The sequence below is a fragment of the Grampus griseus genome, assembly GCF_964374135.1.
Source record: "Grampus griseus genome assembly, chromosome: 3".
NCBI lineage: Eukaryota > Metazoa > Chordata > Mammalia > Artiodactyla > Delphinidae > Grampus > Grampus griseus.
In genome coordinates this window covers 100622973-100643784 of record NC_139019.1, presented here as the reverse complement: position 1 = coordinate 100643784, position 20812 = coordinate 100622973, and the positions used below count along the sequence as shown (strand labels likewise).

The 20812-nt window shown below is 36.1% G+C and overlaps 1 protein-coding gene across 1 annotated transcript in view; it reads right to left on the bottom strand.

The window, feature by feature from the left end:
• Positions 1–18572: 18572 nt before the first annotated feature.
• Positions 18573–20812, bottom strand: part of SNX2 (sorting nexin 2) — a 53558-nt gene continuing 51318 nt past the window's right edge. The window contains exon 15 of the mRNA XM_082650549.1: positions 18573–19085. Within this exon, the coding sequence (XP_082506675.1) occupies positions 19035–19085 (51 nt within the window). The 3' untranslated portion in view covers positions 18573–19034. The remainder of the gene's footprint in view (positions 19086–20812) is intronic.

Here is a 20812-nt window from a genome sequence, read left to right as displayed (position 1 = left end):
AATAAAAATAAAAAAGTAAAGATAGTTTAAGAGATGCCTTAGAAAACATCAAGAATACTAACATTCACATTATAGGGGTCCCAGAAAGAGAAGAGAGAGAGAAAAGGGCAGAAATTTATTTAAAGAAATAATAGCTGAAAAATTCCCTAACCTGGTAAAGGAAACAGACATCCAAGTCCAAGAAACACAGAGTCTAAAACAAGATGAACCCAAACAGAACAACACCAACACACGTTGTAATTAAAATGGCAAGATTAAAGATAAAGACAGAATCTTAGAAGCAGCAAGGGAAAAGCAACTAGTTATATACAAGGGAACTCCCATAAGACTGTCACCTGACTTTTCAGCAGAAACTCTCCAGGCCAGAAGGGAATGGCATGATGTATTTGAAGTGGTGAGAGGAAAAAACCTACAACAAAGAATACTCTACCCAGCAAGGCTAACATTCAGATTTGAAAAAGAGATAAAGAGTTTTACAGGCAGGCAAAAGTTAAAAGAGTTCAGCACCACCAAACCAGCTTTACAGGAAATGATAAAGGGACTTCTCTAAGAAGAAAAGAAACACAACACGAAATATGAAAATTACAAAAGGAAAATCTCGTTGGCAAAGGCAAACATATAGTACAGTAAAGGTAAGATTATAAAGCTAGTAGGAAGTTTAAGACAAAAGTAGTAAAATCATCTATATCCATAATAAGTAATTAAGGAATACACAACACAAAAAGATGACAAAGACATTATTTGTGGTGGGGAGGGTAAAGATATAGGGTTGGTAGAATGTGTTGGAACTTAAGAGATCATCAACTTAAAAATAATTATATATATGCTTATATATAAACCTCCTGGTAACCACAAACCAAAAATGTATAATAGATAACACACACAAAAAGAGAAAGAAATCAAAACAAAACATGAAACACAGTCATCAAATCCCAAAGGAAGAGAGTCAAAGAAGAAGAAAGGAACAAAAAACTACAAAAAGCAACCAGAAAACAATTAACAAAATTGCAATAAGTACATAGCTATCAATAATTATTTTAAATGTAAATGGACTAGATGCTCCAATCAAAAGACGTAGAGTGGCTGAATGGATACAAAAACAAGATCCATATATATGCTGCCTACAAGAGACTCATTTCAGATCTAAAGACACATACAGACTGAAAGTGAGGGGATGGAAAAAGGCATTCCATGCAAATGAAAACCAAAAGAAAACTGGGGTAGCAATACTTATATCAGACAAAATAGACTTTAAAACAAAGACTGCAACAAGAAAAAAAAAAGGGGAGAGACCTTGAAGATGGCAGAGGAGTAAGACATGGAGATCACCTTCCTCCCCACAAATACATCAGAAATACATCTACATGTGGAACAACTCCTACAGAACATCTACTGAACGCTGGCAGAAGACCTCAGACTTCCCAAAAGGCAAGAAACTCCCCACGTAGGGCAAAAAAAAAGAAAAAACAGAGACAAAAGATTAGAGATGAGACCCGCACTTATGGGAGGGAGCTGTGAAGGAGGAAAAGTTTCCATATACTAGGAAGCCCCTTCACTGGTGGAGACAGGGGTGGTGGCGGGGAAGCTTCGGAGCCACGGAGGAAAGCGCAGCAACAGGGGTACAGAGGGCAAAGGGGAGGGATTCCCGCACAGAGGATCAGTGCTGAGCAGCAGTCACCAGCCGGAGAGGCCTGTCTGCTCACCCACCAGAGTGGGTGGGGGCTGGGAGCTGAGGCTCCGGCTTGGAGGTCAGATCCCAGGGAGAGGACTCGGGTTGGCTGCGTGAACACAGCCTGAAGGGGGCTAGAGCACCACAGCTAGTCGGGAGGGAGTCCGGGAAAAAGTCTGGACCTGCCTAAGCGGCAAGAAACCATTGTTTCTGGGTGCACAAGAAGAGGGGATTCAGAGCACTGCCTAAACAAGTTCCAGAGATGGGCGTGAGCCACGGCTACCAGCACGGACATCAGAGATGGGCATGAGACACTAAGGCTGCTGCTGGAGCCATCAAGCACCCTCTGTGCAAGCACAAGTCACTATCCCCACCTCCCCTCCAGAGAGCCTGTGCATCCTGACACAGCCAGGGTCCCGTGATCCAGGGACAACTTCCCCGGGAGAATACACGGCACGCCTCAGGCTGTTGCAACGTCATGCTGGCCTCTGCCGCCGCAGGCTCGCCCCGCACACTGTACCCTTCCCTCCCCACGGCCTGAGTAGGCTAGAGACCCCTAAGCACCTGCTACTTTAACCCTATCCCGTCTGAGTGAAGAACAGACATCCTCAGGTGACCTACATTCAGAGGCGGGGCCAAATCCAAAGCTGAAACCCAGGAGCTATGTGAACAAAAAAGAGAAAGCCATGTGGCTGACAGGGTATTGGGGCTCCAGCCGGGTGTCAGGCCTGTGCCTCTGAGACGGGAGAGCCAAGTGCAGGATATTGGTCCACCAGAGAACTCCCAGCTCCAGGTAATATCAAACAGCGAAAGCTCTCCTAGAGATCTCCATCTCAATGCTAAGACCCAGCTCCATGCAATGACCAGCAAGCTACAGTGCTGGACACCCTATGCCAAACAATGAGCAAGACAGGAATACAACCCCACCCATTAGCAGAGAGGCTGCCTAAAATCATAATAAGTCCACAGACACCCCAAAACACACCACCGGATGCAGTTCTGCCCACCAGAAAGACAAGATCCAGCCTCATCCAACAGAACACAGGCACTAGTCCCCTCCACCAGGAAGCCTACACAACCCACTGAACTAACCTTAGCCACTGGGGCCAGACGCCAAAAACAATGGGAACTACGAACCTGCAGCCTGTGAAAGAGACCCCAAACACAGTAAGTTAAGCAAAATGAGAAGACAGAGAAACACACAGCAGATGAAGGAGTAAGGTAAAAACCCACCAGACCAAACAAATGAAGAGGAAATAGGTAGTCTACCTGAAAAAGAATTCAGAGTAATGACAGTAAAGATGATCCAAAATTTTGGAAATAGAATGCAGAAAATACAAGAAATGTTTAATAAGGACGTAGAAGAACTAAAGAGCAAACAAACAATGATGAACACAGAATAAATGAAATTTAAAAATCTCTAGAAGGAATCAATAGCAGAATAACTGAGGCAGAAGAACGGATAAGTGACCTGGAAGATAAAATTGTGGAAATAACTATCACAGAGCAGAATAAAGAAAAAAGAATGAAAAGAAATGAGGACAGTCTCAGAGACCTCTGGGACAACATTAAATGCACCAACATTTGAATTATAGGGGTCCCAGAAGAAGAAGAGAAAAAGAAAGGGGCTGAGAAAATATTTGAAGAGATTATAGTTGAAAACTCTTATATGGGAAAGGAAACAGTCAAGTCCAGGAAGCACAGAGAGTCCCATGCAGGATAAATCAAAGGAGAAATACACCAAGACACATGTTAATTAAACTATCAAAAATTAAATACAAAGAAAAAATATTAAAAGCAGCAAGGGAAAAACAAAAAATAACATACAAGGGAATCCCCAAAAGGTTAACAGCTGATCTTTCAGCAGAAACTCTGCAGGCCAGAAGGGACTGGCATGACATATTTAAAGTGATGAAAGGGAAAAACCTACAACCAAGATTACTCTACCCGGCAAGGATCTCATTCAGATTTGACAGAGAAATTAAAACCTTTACAGACAAACTAAGCTAAGAGAATTCAGCACCACCAAACCAGCTTTACAACAAATGCTAAAGGAACTTCTCAAGGCAGGAAACACAGGGAAGGAAATGACCTACAATAACAAACCCAAAACAATTAAGAAAACAGTAATAGGAACATACATATTGATAACTACCTTAAATGTAAATGGATTAAATTCTCCAACCAAAAGATGTAGATTGGCTGAATGGACACAAAAACAAGACCCGTATATATGTTGTCTACAAGAGACCCACTTCAGACATAGGGACACATACAGACTGAAAGTGAAGGAATGGAAAAAGATATTCCATGCAAATGGAAACCAAAAGAAAGCCGGAGTAGCAATTCTCATATCAGACAAAATAGACTATTAAATAAAGCCTATTACAAGAGACAAGGACACTACATAATGATCAAGGGGTCAATCCAAGAAGCTATAACAATTGTAAATATATATGCGCCCAACATAGGAGCACCTCAATACATAAGGCAAATGCTAACAGCCATAAAAAGGGAAACTGACAGTAACACAATCATAGTAGGGGACTTTAACACCCCACTTTCACCAATGGACATATCAACCAATATGAAAATAAAAAAGGAAACATAAGAATTAAATGATACATTAAACAAGATGGACTTAATTGATATTTATAGGATATTCCATCCATAAACAACAGAATACACTTTCTTCTCAAGTGCTCATGGAACATTCTCCAGGATAGATCATATCTTGGTTCACAAATCAAGCCTTGGTAAATTTAAGAAAATTGAAATTATATCAAGTAGCTTTTACAACCACTACACTATGAGACTAGATATCAATTACTGTAAAAACTACAAACACATGAAGGCTAAACAATACACTACTAAATAACCAAGAGATCACTGAGGAAATCAAAGAGGAAATCGAAAAATACCTAGAAACAATTACAAAGAAAACACGAAGACCCAAAACCTATGGAATGCAGCAAAAGCAGTTCTAAAAGGGAAGTTTATAGCAATACAATACTACCAGAAGAAACAAATATCTCAAATAAACAACCTAACCTTACACCTAAAGCCATTAGAGAAAGAAGAAGAGAAAATACCCAAAGTTAGCAGAAGGAAAGAAATCATAAAGGTCAGATCAGAAATAAATGAAAAAGAAATGAAGGAAACAATAGCAAAGATCAATAAAACTAAAAGCTGGTTATTTGAGAAGATAAACAAAATTGATAAACCATTAGCCAGACTCATCAAGGAAAAAAGGGAGAAAACTCAAATGAATAGAATTAGAAATGAAAAAGGAGAAGTAAAAACTGACACTGCAGAAATACAAAAGATCTTGAGAGATTACTACAAGCAACTCTATGCCAATAAAATGGACAACCTAGAAGAAATGGACAAATTCTTAGAAAAGCACAACCTTCTGAGACTGAACCAGGAAGAAATAGAAAATATAAACAGACCAATCACAAGCACTGAAAATGAGACTGTGATTAAAAATCTTCCAAAAACAAAAGCCCAGGACCAGATGGCTTCACAGGCAAATTCTATCAGACATTTAGAGAAGAGCTAACACCTATCCTTCTCAAAATCTTCCAAAATATAGCAGAGAGAGGAATACTCTCAAACTCATTCTATGAGGCCACCATCACCCTGATACCACAACCAAAGATGTCACAAAAAAGGAAACTACAGGCCAATATCACTGATGACCATAGATGCAAAAATCCTCAACAAAATACTAGCAAACAGAATCCAACAGCACATTAAAAGGATCATACACCATGATCATGTGGGGTGTCTCCCAGGAATGCAAGGATTCTTCAATATATGCAAATCAATCAATGTGATAAACCATATTAACAAACTGAAGGATAAAAACCATATGATCATCTCAATAGATGCAGAAAAAGCTTTTGACAAAATTCAACACCCATTTATGATAAAAACCCTCCATAAAGTAGGCATAGAGGGAACTTACCTCAACATAATAAAGGCCATATATGACAAACCCACAACCAACATCGTTCTCAATGGTGAAGAACTGAAACCATTTCTTTAAAATCAGGAACAAGGTAAGGTTGTCCACTCTCACCACTATTATTCAACATAGTTTTGGAAGTTTTAGCCACAGCAATTAGAGCAGAAAAAGAAGTAAAAGGAATCCAAATTGGAAAAGAAGAATTAAAGCTGTCACTGTTTGCGGATGACATGATACTATACATAGAGAGAATCTTAAAGACGCTACCAGAAAACTACTAGAGCTAATCAATGAATCTAGTAAAGTAGCAGGATACAAAATTAATGCACAGAAATGTCTTGCATTCCTATACACTAATGATGAAAAACCTGAAAAAGAAATTAAGGAGACACTCCTATTTACCATTGCAACAAAAAGAATATAATACCTACCTAAGGAGACAAAAGACCTGTATGCAGAAAACTATAAGACACTGATGAAAGTAATTAAAGATGATACAAACAGATGGAGAGATATCCCATGTTCTTGGATTGGAAGAATCAACAATGTGAAAATGAGTACACTACCCACAGCAATCTACAGATTCAGTACAATCCCTATCAAACTATCAATGGCATTTTTCACAGAACTAGAACAAAAAATTTTACAATTTGTATGGAAACACAAATGACCCTGAATAGCCAAAGCAATCTTGAGAAAGAAAACGGAGCTGGAGGAATCAGGCTCCTGGACTTCAGACTCTACTACAAAGCTACAGTAATCAAGACAGTATGGTACTGGCACTAAAACAGAAATATAGATCAATGGAACAGGATAGAAAGCCGATATAAACCCATGTACCTATGGTCACCTTATCTTTGATAAAGGAGGCAAGAATATACAATGGAGAAAAGACAGCCTCTTCAATAAGTGGTGTTGGGAAAACTGGACAGCTACATGTAAAAGAATGAAATTAGAACACTCTCTAACACCACACACAAAAATAACATCAAAATAGATTAAAGACCTAAATGTAAGATGAGACACTATAAAAGTCTCAGAGGAAAACAGGCAGAACTCTCTATGACATACATCACCGCAAGATCCTTTTTGACCCACCTCCTAGAGAAATGGAAATAAAAACAAACAAATGGGCCCCAATGAAACTTAAAAGCTTTTGCACAGCAAAGGAAACCATAAACAAGATGAAAAGACAACTCTCAGAATGGGAGAAAACATTTGCAAATGAAGCAACTGACAAAAGATTAATCTCCAAAATATACAAGCAGCTCATGCAGCTCAATATCAAAAAAACAAACAACCCAATCCAAAAATGGGCAGAAGACCTAAATAGACATTTCTCCAGAGAAGATATACAGATTGCCAACAAACACATGAAAGGATGCTCAGCATCACTAATCATTAGAGAAATGCAAATCAAAACTACAATGAGGTATCACCTCACACGGGTCAGAATGGCCATCATCAAAATATCTACAAACAATAAATGCTGGAGAGGGTGTGGAGAAAAGGGAACTCTCTTGCACTGTTAGTGGGAATGTAAATTGATACAGCCACTGTGGAGAACAGTATGGAGGTTCCTTAAAAAACTACAAATAGAACTACCATATGACCCAGCAATCCCACTACTGGGCATATACCCTGAGAAAACCATAATTCAAAAAGAGTCATGTACCAAAATGTTCATTGCAGCTCTATTTACAATAGCCCAGAGATGGAAACAACCTAAGTGTCCATCATCAGATGAATGGATAAAGAAGATGTGGCACATATATACAATGGACTATTACTCAGCCATAAAAAGAAACGAAATTGAGTTATTTGTAATGAGGTGGATAGACCTAGAGTCTGTCATACAGAGTGAAGTAAGTCAGAAAGAGAAAGACAAATACCGTATGCTAACACACATATATGGAATTTAAGGGAAAAAAAATGTCCTGAAGAACCTAGGGGTAAGATAGGAATAAAGACACAGACCTACTAGAGAATGGACTTGAGGATATGGGGAGGGGGAAGGGTAAGCTGTGATAAAGCGAGAGAGAGGCATGGACATATATACACTACCAAACGTAAGGTAGATAGCTAGTGGGAAGCAGCCGCATAGCACAGGGAGATCAGCTCGGTGCTTTGTGACTGCCTGGATGGGTGGAATAGGGAGGTGGGGAGGGAGGGAGATGCAAGAGGGAAGAGATATGGGAACATATGTATATGTATAACTGATTCACTTTGTTATAAAGCAGAAACTAACACACCATTGTAAAGCAATTATACTCCAATAAAGATGTAAAAAAAAAAAAAAGAGAGAATGAAATCTTGTCAAGTGAGACAACATGGATGGACCTCGAGGGCATTATGAAATAAGTCAGACAGAGAAAGACAAATACCATATAATCTCACTTATATGTGGAATCTAAAGCAAACAAACAAACAAAAACCAAGCTCACAGATACAGAAAACAGATTAGTGGTTGCTGGACATGGGGGCAAAATGGGTTAGGGAAGTCAAAAGGTACAAACTTCCAGTTACAAAATAAATGTTATGCAGACGTATAATTGTTAACAATATAGTTAATAATACTGTATTGCAAATTTGAAAGTTGCTTAGAGAATAGATCTTAAAAGTTCTCATTGGAAGAAAAAAAAGTTTTGTAACTATATATGGTGACTGATGGTGATAATCATTTCACAATATATACAAATGTAGAATCATTATATTGTAGATGTGAAACTAATACAATCTTATATGTCAATTATACCTCAATAAAAAAAATTTTTAAAAAATGAAAAATAGAACTGCCATATGACCCAGCAATCCCACATCTGGGTATATATCTGAATAAAAATTTTAAAAAACCCATTAATTTGAAAAGATACATGCATTCCTATGTTCATTGTAGCATTACTACAATAGTCAAGATATGGAAGCAACCTAAGTGTCTATCAATAGATTAATGAATAAAGATGTCATATATGTATATATATGTGTGTGTATATATGTATACACATACATATACATACATATGATGCAATAATACTCAGCCATAAAAAGGAATGAAATATTGACATTTGTGACAGCATGTACGACCCTGGTGGGCATTATGCTAAGTGAAAATAAAGTAAGACAGAGAAAGACAAACACTGCATGATATCACTTATATGTGGAATCTAAAAAAGAAAACAAATGAACAAATATAACAATACAATAAAAGACTCACAGGTACAGAGAACAAACTCATGGTTACCAGAGGGGATGGGGATGCGGAGATGAAAAAAAAAAAGGTAACTATGTGAGGTAATAAATGCTAATTAGTTTGACTGTGGTGATCATTTCACAATGTATATTTATATGAAACCATCACATTCACCTTTAATGTATATAATTTTTGTCAATTAGACCTCAGTAAAGCTGGACAAACATTTTTTTTTAGTTTGACAGAGCTTCCAATCAGCTTTCAGTTCCCACTGCTAATGTTGAGAAGATATCCAAGGAGTAACAAATAGCTGAGCAAAGCATCTAACATGGGAGAGAAATAAAAATAGAAAAATAATTTTGAGAAAACAGAAACAAGGAGTAAAAAACTTTAAAAAAGTAAACTATCACTAATATCCTCAGAGAGATACAGGAAGACATTGCATCTATGAAACAAGAACAGAAAGCTACTTAATAATAGGATCAGAAAATAAGAGTACACTCAGAGAGTAGAACAAAGTTCAGAGAGTAGAACAAAATAACAGATGCAAAATAAGAAACAACAATAACATCATCAGTCGAGGACATCCAATATTCAAATAATGAGTCTTCCAGAATGAGAAGAGAGAATATAGAAGGGAGGAAATCATGAGTGAAATAACTCAAGAAAACGTCCAGAACTGAATATCGTGTTTGCAGACTGAAAGCACCCACATATGATGAAAACAGATATATACTATAGCAAATCCATATGAGATTTAGAACACTGGAGATAAAAGAGATCCTATATTCTGGAAAGGGGTGGTGGTGAGGGGACAATTCATATACAAAAGATCAGAAAACAGAATGGCTTTGGAATTCTCAACAGCAACACTGGAAGGTACAAGACAATGGAGCAATGTCTTCAAAATTCTAGAGAAAATGATTTCAAACACATAATGAGTTAATTTTCCTTAATCCTTGATAATTTAAGTCTTGAGTATAGTTTCTATGCATCATTTTCAGGAACCTACTCTGTATATCTACCAAAATGAAAGAATAAATCAAGAAGGAGGAAAATGTGGGGTATACAGAACAGGAAATACAACCCTGGGGAGAAGCAAAGGGAATCTTCAGGATTGTCTGTGCAACAGGCATAAAAAGGTAACCAGTCCAGACCGGAGCAAACTGACTCAAGAGGCAGACATTCTGAGGGCTACTTTCACAATGCTTTCTGCCATATCTTCTTTTTAACCTAAGAAACTACTAGAGAATATACTATTCCAACACAAGAGAATAAACCAAGAAGGAGGAAGGCATGAAACCCAGGATATAGGGAATGGATCCCAGGAGAAATGTAAGGTCAATTCCACAGCTGAGAGCAAGGCAAATCCAGAGACACAACAGACCCAGAGCACCAGTTCAGAGAAAGCAGAAGTCCTCAGCAGAGAGAGTCCTAAGGAAAGCAATTGGAATTGTTAAATTACCTGATCTGAGTGATCTTGTGGGAAATGTACTAAGAGACTGTAGGAAGACATGGAAAAAATTAGCAAGATTAAAAAAAAAACAGCACCAACCAAATGAAAAAAATCAAGGCATGTTCTACCTCAGGGAAAAAAAATAGGAAAGTCATTGAAAAAAAGGAAACTCTGAGAAACTGTTACAACCAAGAGGAGCAGGAGACATGACAACTAAATGTAATGTCGTCTTTTGGATGGAATTCTGGAAGAGGAAAAGGACATTAGGTAAAAACAAAGGGAATCTGAATTAACTATGGACTCTAGCTGATAATAATGTAACCGTATTGGTTCATTAATTATATAACAAATGTACTATACTAATATGTTAATAATAAGGGAAACTAGGTATAGAGTATATGGTAACTCTGTATGTACTACCTTCACACTTTTTCTGTAAATTTAATATTGTTCTAAAAATAAAGTTTATTTTTTAAAAAAGGAAGAAAATCACGATTAAATATACTATCACTCTCAGCAGTGAACAATATTTGTAAAGGCATAAAAATGCAAATATTGATTACTGATTTAACCAAAAATTTTGACTGCATTGGAAGTGGGAGATGAGTGTATGAAGCAGACGGATGGCAGACTAAGAGAAATAAACTCTCATTTCCCATAAAAAAGATAAGTGGATGATGTCTAAAATTGGTGATTCAAATGATAGCAGGATATGTATTTTACTTAGAAATGTGAAGTATTTAAATGGCAGAAGAAACAGCTAAGAGTAGAAAGAGGTTATCTTTGAGGAAAAGGACTGGGGAAATTGCAGTTTGTGGGGCACAGAAACACTGTATTTTATTAATTAGCCTTTCCAATGCTAGTTTAGTTTTCAGACTATGTCCATGTAGTGATTTGATGAGATAAACATTAATCTAAAAATCAGAAGATTAAAGTCGAGTTTTATCTGCTGATATGCAAAAAGCTTTCAATACTTTAGCAAATCAAAAAGTAAATTAAAGGAATCCGCAGAAATTAGCTTCATTGCACTACGAAAGAGCTCTACGCAGTTGTCATATTGATAGTTATTCTTTTAAAAAAGTGGCAATACACTAAATATTAATGTCATTTCTGAAACTTAGGTTTCCTCCTTTGACCACTTTCTTCATTCTTATTTCCTCATTACCAGAAAAACGATTCTTTCACCTCACCACATCTACATTCCCCAATTTGTGCCTGTCACCTCATTTGCCTTCATCTCCTTTTAGTCATTTAAATTATTTCAAAATCCCTTCCCCCTTGACTTTTCTCACACACACCAACAATCCCTAATCTTGAATGAATCCAACAATCTGTTTTAAGTCCTACTTTTTCATGGCTGAAAAAAAATGATACTTTCTTTGTTTGGCTTCATTTTATTTATTTTAAAATATTTATTTATTTGGCTGTGCTGGGTCTTAGTTGTGGCACACAGGATCTTCATTGCCGCATGTGGGATCTTTTTTAGTTGTGGCATGTGGGATCTAGTTCCCTGATCAGGGATCGAACCTGGGCCCCTGCATTGGGAGTGTGGAGTCTTAACCACTGGACCACCACAGAAGTCCCTTGGTTGGCTTCATTTTATTATTTAAAATATTTATTTTTGGCGGCACCAAGTCTTAGTTACAGCACATGGGATCTTTAGTTGTGGCATGCAGACTTCTTAGTTGTGGCATGCAGACTTCTTAGTTGTGGCATGTGGACTCTTAGTTGCAGCATGCGGGATCTAGTTCCCCAACCAGGGATCCAACCTGGACCCCCTGCATTGGGGGCACAGTGTCTTACCCCTTGGACCACCAGGGAAATCCCTTGGCTTCATTTTAAATTCCTGATTTCCAAACTTATTTGAAAGTCAGTACTCATCCATAGCCCTCTTACCCTTCTCGATTTGTTTTCAAACATCTACCATTTTTCTTTGTGTTTTCTAAACATCTACCATTTTTCTTTGGCCCCCAATCTCTTCTTTGGCTTTTTTGCTGGTATCATTCCCTGATGATGGCTTAATTTTCTATTTCACTAAGAAAATAAAAGCATTCAGGCATTGTTTCCAAATATCTCTTTCCCTTCCTTTTTGCTTGGATGAAGAAACATCCACACTTTTTTCCTGAGGCTCCTTCCATCTACTTGACTTCTTCACTTCCATTCTTCCCTTAGATGTTAGTTGTACGTGGAATTTTGTCCTCAGTAGGCTGATCACATTCTATTTGTTCTCTGAGAAGGCATTCATTAACAATCATGGTTTTAAGGGATCGAGCATGTTCACATTTCTAAGTTGATGGTGCAATACCTAGCCCTGCCTATGTTTTCATACATTTTCATCTTGAATGTCCAAAGGTACATCAAAAACAACATGGGGGGAGGCTGGGATTAGCAGATGCAAACTATTACATACGGAATTGATAAACAACAAGGTCCTACTGTATAGCACAAGGAACTATATTCCTGTGATATATCCTGTGATATATCCTGTGATAAACCATAATGGAAAAGAATACAAAAGACTATATATAACTGAATCACTTTGCTGTACAGCAGAAACACAACATTGTAAATCAACTATACTTCAATTAAAACTACAACATGCCTGTATAACTTTCTGCAAATCTGTACCTCCTATATTATCTCAGTTAATCAAAGCAGCAGTATCCTAAGTCATCAAAGCCAGAAATCGGGGCATTATCCTAGACAACTTTCTTGTTCTTTCCTGATACCCAATCCATTGCTTCAGTGCCTGACACAGTTGAGACTGAACAAATATGTACTGAATGAGTGAATGAAGGAATGAGTGACGCTTGTCCATTCTTATTTCCATCTCCCTAAAGTATCTTTTCCTACTTCCATTGCAGTGTCAGGCCCTCACCATCAGTTGGCTGTATGATTGCTGTTCCATCAATTGCTGTCATGATCTTTTTATTCTCCATGTTTTTTCTTCATTGATTACTACTTCCCTTAGTCTGCAGCATATTCAAGCTTCTTACATGTGTTTCTGTGTGGAAACAAACTTCTTTCCCTAAGCAATTGCTACATTTCTATCTCACCCTTCTTTCCTTTGTCCCCAAGCTTCTTTAAAGGTCTCTAGGTTTCTGACAAGGCTCATTTAACTAGAGTATCTTTGTAGTGGGGGGCAGTTCTAAACTTTTGCTGGCTGAATAAAAACGGATTTTGACTGCAAGCATTCTTCCCCTCCACCTCCGGGCTCAGGGCTCTAAGAGCAGGTCTCAGGGGCAGACTGTTCTTAGAAGGAACCCTTCTGGTAAGCCCAACTAGACCCCAGTCAAATATACACCCATGGCTTTGAAGAAGCCATAAAGACTGGTAAAATAATCAAAATGCAGGTACTTTGTTCAGACTAAGTATTCAGTAAACACTTACTGGATGCATAATAGCTAATATTTATTAAGCACATGCTATTGCTGAGAAATTCACATCAATCAGCTTAATCCCCTGAAGGAGCACCTGAACAGTACTATTATTACTTTCTATTTTACAAATAAGGAAACTAAGTTTTAGAGAAAAATAACTTGCTCAAAGTCAATGATGTAGATTCTTGAGCCAGGGTTCAAACTGTCAGGCAGATGCATAACTGTATTTTTAATCACCCCATTACACTCTCTTGGCTGTACCATACTAGGTTTTACAAGAAGTAACAAGGGCATAGTCATTCCTCAAGAAGCATACAGACTCCTCAAAGCAGAAAGACAGCTATAATGCAAGGTAGACATTGGTAAGCCCAATCTGAAAGGTGCCAAGTACTAGAGTCCAGCTGAGAAACCCACAGGTTCCTTGCTTCCTTCTAGTTAGGAGACTAAAAAGGATATATGGAAGATGTGGACTTTAAAGACTGGATAGGATTTAACCAATTGCTGGTAAAGGGGAAAAAGATAACTCAGACAAGGTAACATCAACAGCACTGAGCCAGAAAAGGACAGAGCATGCTCACAAGACAGGGGCATCATCTGATTAGAGCCAAGGGTGGGTGAAGGCAAGGGGGTAGGATCAAGACAGGAAAAGTGGTTTGAAACCAGATTCTGGATAATTTGGACTTTATCACGATCACAAGATCTTGTGGAGAGAAAAAGTAGAAATGAAAAGGGAACAGATTTCAGAAACATAATCAACTCAAGTTGGTCTTGGCAAAAAAATGACACCTAAGCAACGTAACTGAAAACATAAGCATTTTGCTTTGTCCCAGTTACAAGAGGCTGAGAAACATTTTTAACTGAAATTTAGAAAATAAGGTTGGTTAAAAAGCCTCCTGTCATGCATAAACATGCACATTTATGTGCACACATAAATCCACACACACTTATACACACATATAGTGAGAAGAGTTGAAATAAAGATCTAGGAAATAAATACAGGTTAAAATCAAGATAACTCGAGACTTGACTATGGAAGCAATAAGGTAGCAATTTATTGTTCAGTTTTGTTAAACTCTGTCTGATTTTTTAAACAGTTACATATATATAAATTTTAAATAGAACTTTTTCTCAAAGTAGTCCCTTAAGGCAGTTTATCCCATTAACTGGTCTTAAAAAAAATAGTTTTGTTTATTAACACGGGGGCAGCTTCACCTTAATTGTCCTTAATTACAAAGTTTCCATTTGACCCAGTTAATTAAGAAAAATACTTTAAAATATTCAATTTTTTGAGAATTAAAAAAAGACTATGTGACAAGAGAAAGGAAGATGAGGATTTTTAATTTCTTCATGTGCATTAAAAGATTAGAGCAAGCCATAACTTTCCTGTTTTGTATAATCTTCTATTCTTAGCCACTTCTGAAGTAACAGTTTGAAGAAATAAATTCTCTGTATACCAAAGGACTTCCTAGAATTCTATGTTAATGATTAGAAGAGGAATCTCAAAAAGTTTATCATACATTTTCAAGGAAGAATGTTCACAGACGATTAACAGATTTAAGAGGAAAAATCAGATCATAATGACTTAAGCTCTGAATTTGCTTATCTGTAAAATAAGGAAGTTGTACTATAGTCTCTATGTTTCCATCAGGCAATAAAGCACTACCACTTGTTCACAGTAGATACTGAGTGACCACTGCTTGCAGAGCACTGTGCTATAAAGTCTTGCACCTGAATTGTACTTGCTTTTTTTTTTTTGTACTTGCTTTTGAGAGCAACACCTACTAGTCCCTTTTATTTAGTTTTGAATTCTTCACAGGATTTGGGATGGTAAATAACAAACAGCTGTTGGATTCACTCCCCATTTCCAGTTCCACGGCATTGTCTACATCTGCACTGTCCAAAATCATAGCCAGTAGCCACATGTGACAACTGATCACTTAAAATGTGGCTAGTCCGAACACATATATGATGAAAGTGTAAAATACACACTGGATATTGAAGACTTAGTACAAAAAAGACTAAAATATCACAGTAATTTTTAATATATTGGATTACATGTTAAAATATTTTGGAGCTACTGGGTTAAAAATTAAAATTAATTTTACCTGTTTCTTTTACTCTTTAAAATCTGGCTATAGAAAAATTTTATATTACGTATGTGGCTCATGTTATATTTCCATTGGTCTAAACTCTAAGGACCACATCCACAGATCGCCATGACATCTCTTCATGGCCTTGATTACAAAGGCAGAGTAAGCAACAATTTTAATACTACTCTTTTAATTCCCCTCTTCTTGCTGTTTCTGTGTCTGGCCAACCATTTACCTTCATTATTACTTGAAACTACATCCTTCACTATGAGGATTAGAAATGAAACTTATTTGATTCCGGATTTTGGATAAGTGATGGTGATTCTATTCTTTTTTTCAATACTTTGAAAGAGACTCCATCACAAAGAAAGACAGTGTAACATATACATTTCCTGCTAGTGGATATGGAAATGCAACCAAAGATCTCAAGCTAGTGACTGCACTTCCTTTTTCGAGCTGTTATCTTCTCTCCTACCAGCGACCTTCGACCTTCCTTCCTTTAAAACAGGATGAATTTTGCTCATCCTATATAGTTCTGACTCTTGTTAATCACATGACTATCCATGCAGGGAGCCATAACAAGAAAGTGAAGTAGACATTTAGCTTTATAACTAGTCACATGCTTTAGGGAAAAAAAAAAGAGTCTTTATAATTCCCTTAGGCATCAAGAAATATTTTTTAAAGGGATATAATCATCTTCCTTCTTTACTCATCTGATTTCCTTCCTTTAAAGAAACCTGATTTATTAAGAGGCTTATTTATTTTATATTTAAAAACCACTTATGAAACAATTTGTACAAGGAATTTGTTAAAACTTTGCTATATCTGAATAATAAAATAAAAAGGCTTAAAGAACAGCAACAATGAAACCAGGGTATTTTGACACTAGTATAAATATATATATGTATAAAACAAGATGAATAGTTGAAAAAACCTCATCAAAAAATACAATAAAAAAACTTACTTTACATTTTAGAAATCATATTTTTACACACATTTATTTTGCTTTAGCCTTGTTTTACTTTATTAATAGAAGGTGGTTTTGATTAGGATTTGATTCTCTAATAGAATATTTATACTGAAGTTTGATATTTTAAACAACATATTTTAAAGTAGAAAGGCACTTCAGGAATCAGTTTTATATTGTTTTATAGATGTGTCACACAGCTACTGAGTGATAAGAGACTGAACACAAGTATGTTGACTCCAAGTTCAGCTTGTTCCACTGTACTATGCTGCCTTAGTCCTTCTTTAACTTTTATCCGGTTAAAGAAAAAAAAAATTAAAATTCAGACCTTTATAACTAAAAGATTATGTTATCAGCACTATTAATGCTCTTGTTGTTCTATTTATTTGGAATGAAAGTATTCTAGTAAGATGAATAAGAGATGTGAAGGTTGATGGGTGGAGATAGGTGTAGTGTTGAAGCAAGTAAATCCTGTTAAAATGTACACAGGTATCAGAAGTTCATATAATATACTTGAAATTTCCAACAGCCTCTTTATCTTTTAGTAAAGGTTGTTAAGGGGAATGAAATCTGGAATGGATTCAGGTCTGTTACTCTCTTCAGCTTGATCAAGTCTGAAAATATTTATTATTTTATTTGGAGGTACTGACTGTTATTACACATGTACCACAGCAGAATGGATGATTTGGGCTTGAATAACTAAATTATCCTATGTGTAAGCATAACCTATGTACCTAATACTAGCTCATCTTCCCAGTAAGCCTATATTTTTTCTCAGTATTAACAGGACAACAAGATAGGATCTGATACATATTAATAGGAATTACTCATTTCTTAAACGTATCTAAGTTACCTCCAACAGAAGCAACAACAGAAGACTATACTATTTCTGCTTCAATTTCTCCTTCTTCTCAAGACAGCAAACATTATTTTGCATCACTCAGGATTTTTTTTTTTCCTGTTCAATTCATCAAGTCTTTATTATTCCCTATTATGTATCAAGCATTCTTCTGGGTACCAGGATCATAAATATGAACAACACCTACAGTAGGCCTAAAATTTCAACTAAAATAAGTGGAAGCAAACATATCCTGAGGATACTCTGATATATTAATTGTATCCAGTGCGCTGCTAGAAAGGACTCAGTTACACATAAAACATTCTACTCTTCTGGAAGGGAGATACAGTTGTTAAGCCTGAGAAGAGGGGCATCTTTAAGAATACTTTTTAAAAAATGGAAATAACTGATCCCAGTTACAACTAAACTTTCATCAACATTAAGGGTTATATAATTGCCATCTAAACAGGATACAGAAATAGGTGAGATGGCTGCCAAAGACAAATTTCATTTTACTTCAAATTTCCTTTGCACTATCCTTGGTTATTCATCAAATCACAGGGTATTTTAGCATGGCACTATTCTTTGTCAATGATAACCACAGATGATCTACTTTTAGTTTAAAACAAAAAACAAAGGAAAGGCAAGGAATAAATTAAATATATGCAAAGTCTTGGACTTTGAAGATAATAGAAAATGAACAAAATCCACAGGACCTGTAACAGAAACATCTACTTTTTCCTAATTCTTAAGTTGGGCACTTATAATAGGAATGGATAAAAACAAGCAAACACAATTATTTACTCCCTTACTCAAGACAAGAGCACTCCCCAAAGTTGAACCAAGAGATAAAAAAACTTAATTAACCTTCCTTCATTGAATCATTTAATAATGAAAGAGTTCAGTTTTTTTGTGAATTAAAAAAATTAGTGATCATAGCATCACCTATATACATCTAAAAGAAAAAGTTTCTTCCTATTAAAATGCTTTTAAAAGATCCCTAATATGTTTACATACCCAAATAATCTGTTACTAATACTTCACAAGGAATATCATTTTATTACTGTAATCACAAAATCATCATTTCCGTACAGGAATGTATAAGTGAACATTAATCAATGCACTGATAATTCACTTCATAAAGAGGGCGAACACACTACAGAACATATTGTAAAGAAAAAAATATTGTAAAATTTTCTGGCCTTGCAGTGCACTTTTTAGTGCAAGTATTTAAGACACAATAGTGTTCAATTCAGCAAAGTATTGCAGAACGTCATGCCACAGTCCACTTAATTCAAAGAGGGTCAGGACATGCAGCTTGTAATAAAATGTCAGAATATATATTTATAAAAAACCACATGTAATTCATAAAATATATAGTGGTTTATTTAGATGGTTTTAGATGATTTCACTATGGAATTCTGCATAACTGGAACAAGCATCCAAGATCTTCTTAACAGGAATAACCTTCTTGCTAGGCAATGGCTTTGGCCTCAGGTAGAAATGCCTCCCAGTATTTTATCAGCTGTGGATGATAACAAAAAATAAAAGACATTCTCATAATCTTTTTGTCGTTTATAATAATATATCCTGTGAAGCATTTAAAAAAAATCTATACAAATAGCTAACAATGATTAACATTTACTAAAGTCTGGTTCTTAGAGGGATCATCTAAATTCCCTTATATTAAGTCTGTCAATATAATTCATATATTATTTTAAAATATTAATTACTCCTGGGTAATTTTAGTTTTTGATGTAAGAAAAAAAATTTTTTAATACTGAAAAACTTAAAGATTTCTTTATGAATTGTATATATAGGAACAGTTTGTTAGTATAAGTTAAATAAGATTACCTTAAATAATAAAACTGCAATGAGCTTTTCCAATATAAAGTGATAACATCTCCTAATTCAGAGGATATTCACATTTTGTTATTGCTAGCCAAAAACAATGAGAAAAGGAGGAAGAAAAGAAAATATCCAAGCAAATGTAAAAGAGACTGGAAGGAATTAGCTGCCAGTCTTTCCTGGATAGACCAGAGTCCAGAGAACAGAATAGAACAGAATAGACTGACGTATAAACTAACATGAAGTTTAACATTAAGTTTAAAACAATTCCTTTAAAAACAAGCTTATATAACCTTTTTTTTTTTTTTTTACAGATAGTTGCTTTATTTATTCATTTAAAAAATTTTTTTAAAATTTATTTTTGGATGAGTTGGGTCTTTGCTCTGTGCGTGGGCCGTCTCCAGTTGCAGCCAGTGGGGCCACTCTTTGTTGCAGTGCGTGGGCCTCTCATTGCCGTGGTTTCTCTTGTTGCGGAGCACGGGGTCTAGGTGCACAGGGTTCAGCAGCTGTGGCTCGCGGGCCCCAGAGCGCAGGCTCAGCAGCTGTGGTGCACAGGCCCAGTTGCTACCGCAGCATGTGGGATCTTTCCGGACCAGGGCTCGAACCCACGCCCCCTGCACTGGCAGGTGGATTCTTAACCACTGCATCACCAGGGAAGCCCCTGATTTCTTTTTATATTTAAAGAATCTGACTTTATGAACTAAGTATTTAAAATAAAAAACAAATATAATTTGAAGATATAATATTATCACCTAATTTAAAAATTTAATCTATTGATATTATATGGTTTAAAAAGAATTGGAGGAAGAAATCCTTCTATTCAAGATATTAAATAATTTGATCTATTACTCAAATTTATATTAAAATACACAGGAACAAACCTCTGATATTATCTTGTTACAGACTTTTCTTTAATATAACATTAAAATCCATGGTTTTCTCTATTTAAGGAGACAAATGCCACTTGCGGTATACAATCAACACCAAACCCACACAAACTAAAGGAAAAATCAAGACAACATTTTTTAAAAAACCTTTAAAATTTAGTTTTTAGTTTAAGTTCTAGCTGGTATGGAAGAGAAGAACTTACTACAAGAATGTACTCAAACAGCTATGATCAATAGGGAAGTAAAACTGGGACGACTGAGAAAAAGGGAAAAGTAGTCCAGAGTGTTTCTCATATTCTAAAACTGGGAAAAATGTATCTTTCCTAGAGGTTAGCAGTAGGGGCAAAAAGGACCCGAGAATTTCCAATTACTTTTACTACCATTCTTCCTTTGCTGTCTTTGGTTTTCTCTACTCCATTTATTACTTCTCAAGTAATTACTTCTCAAGTAATTACTTCTCAAGTAATTACTTCTCAAGTAATTACTTCTCATTTCATTGATTATCATCTTTAAAATA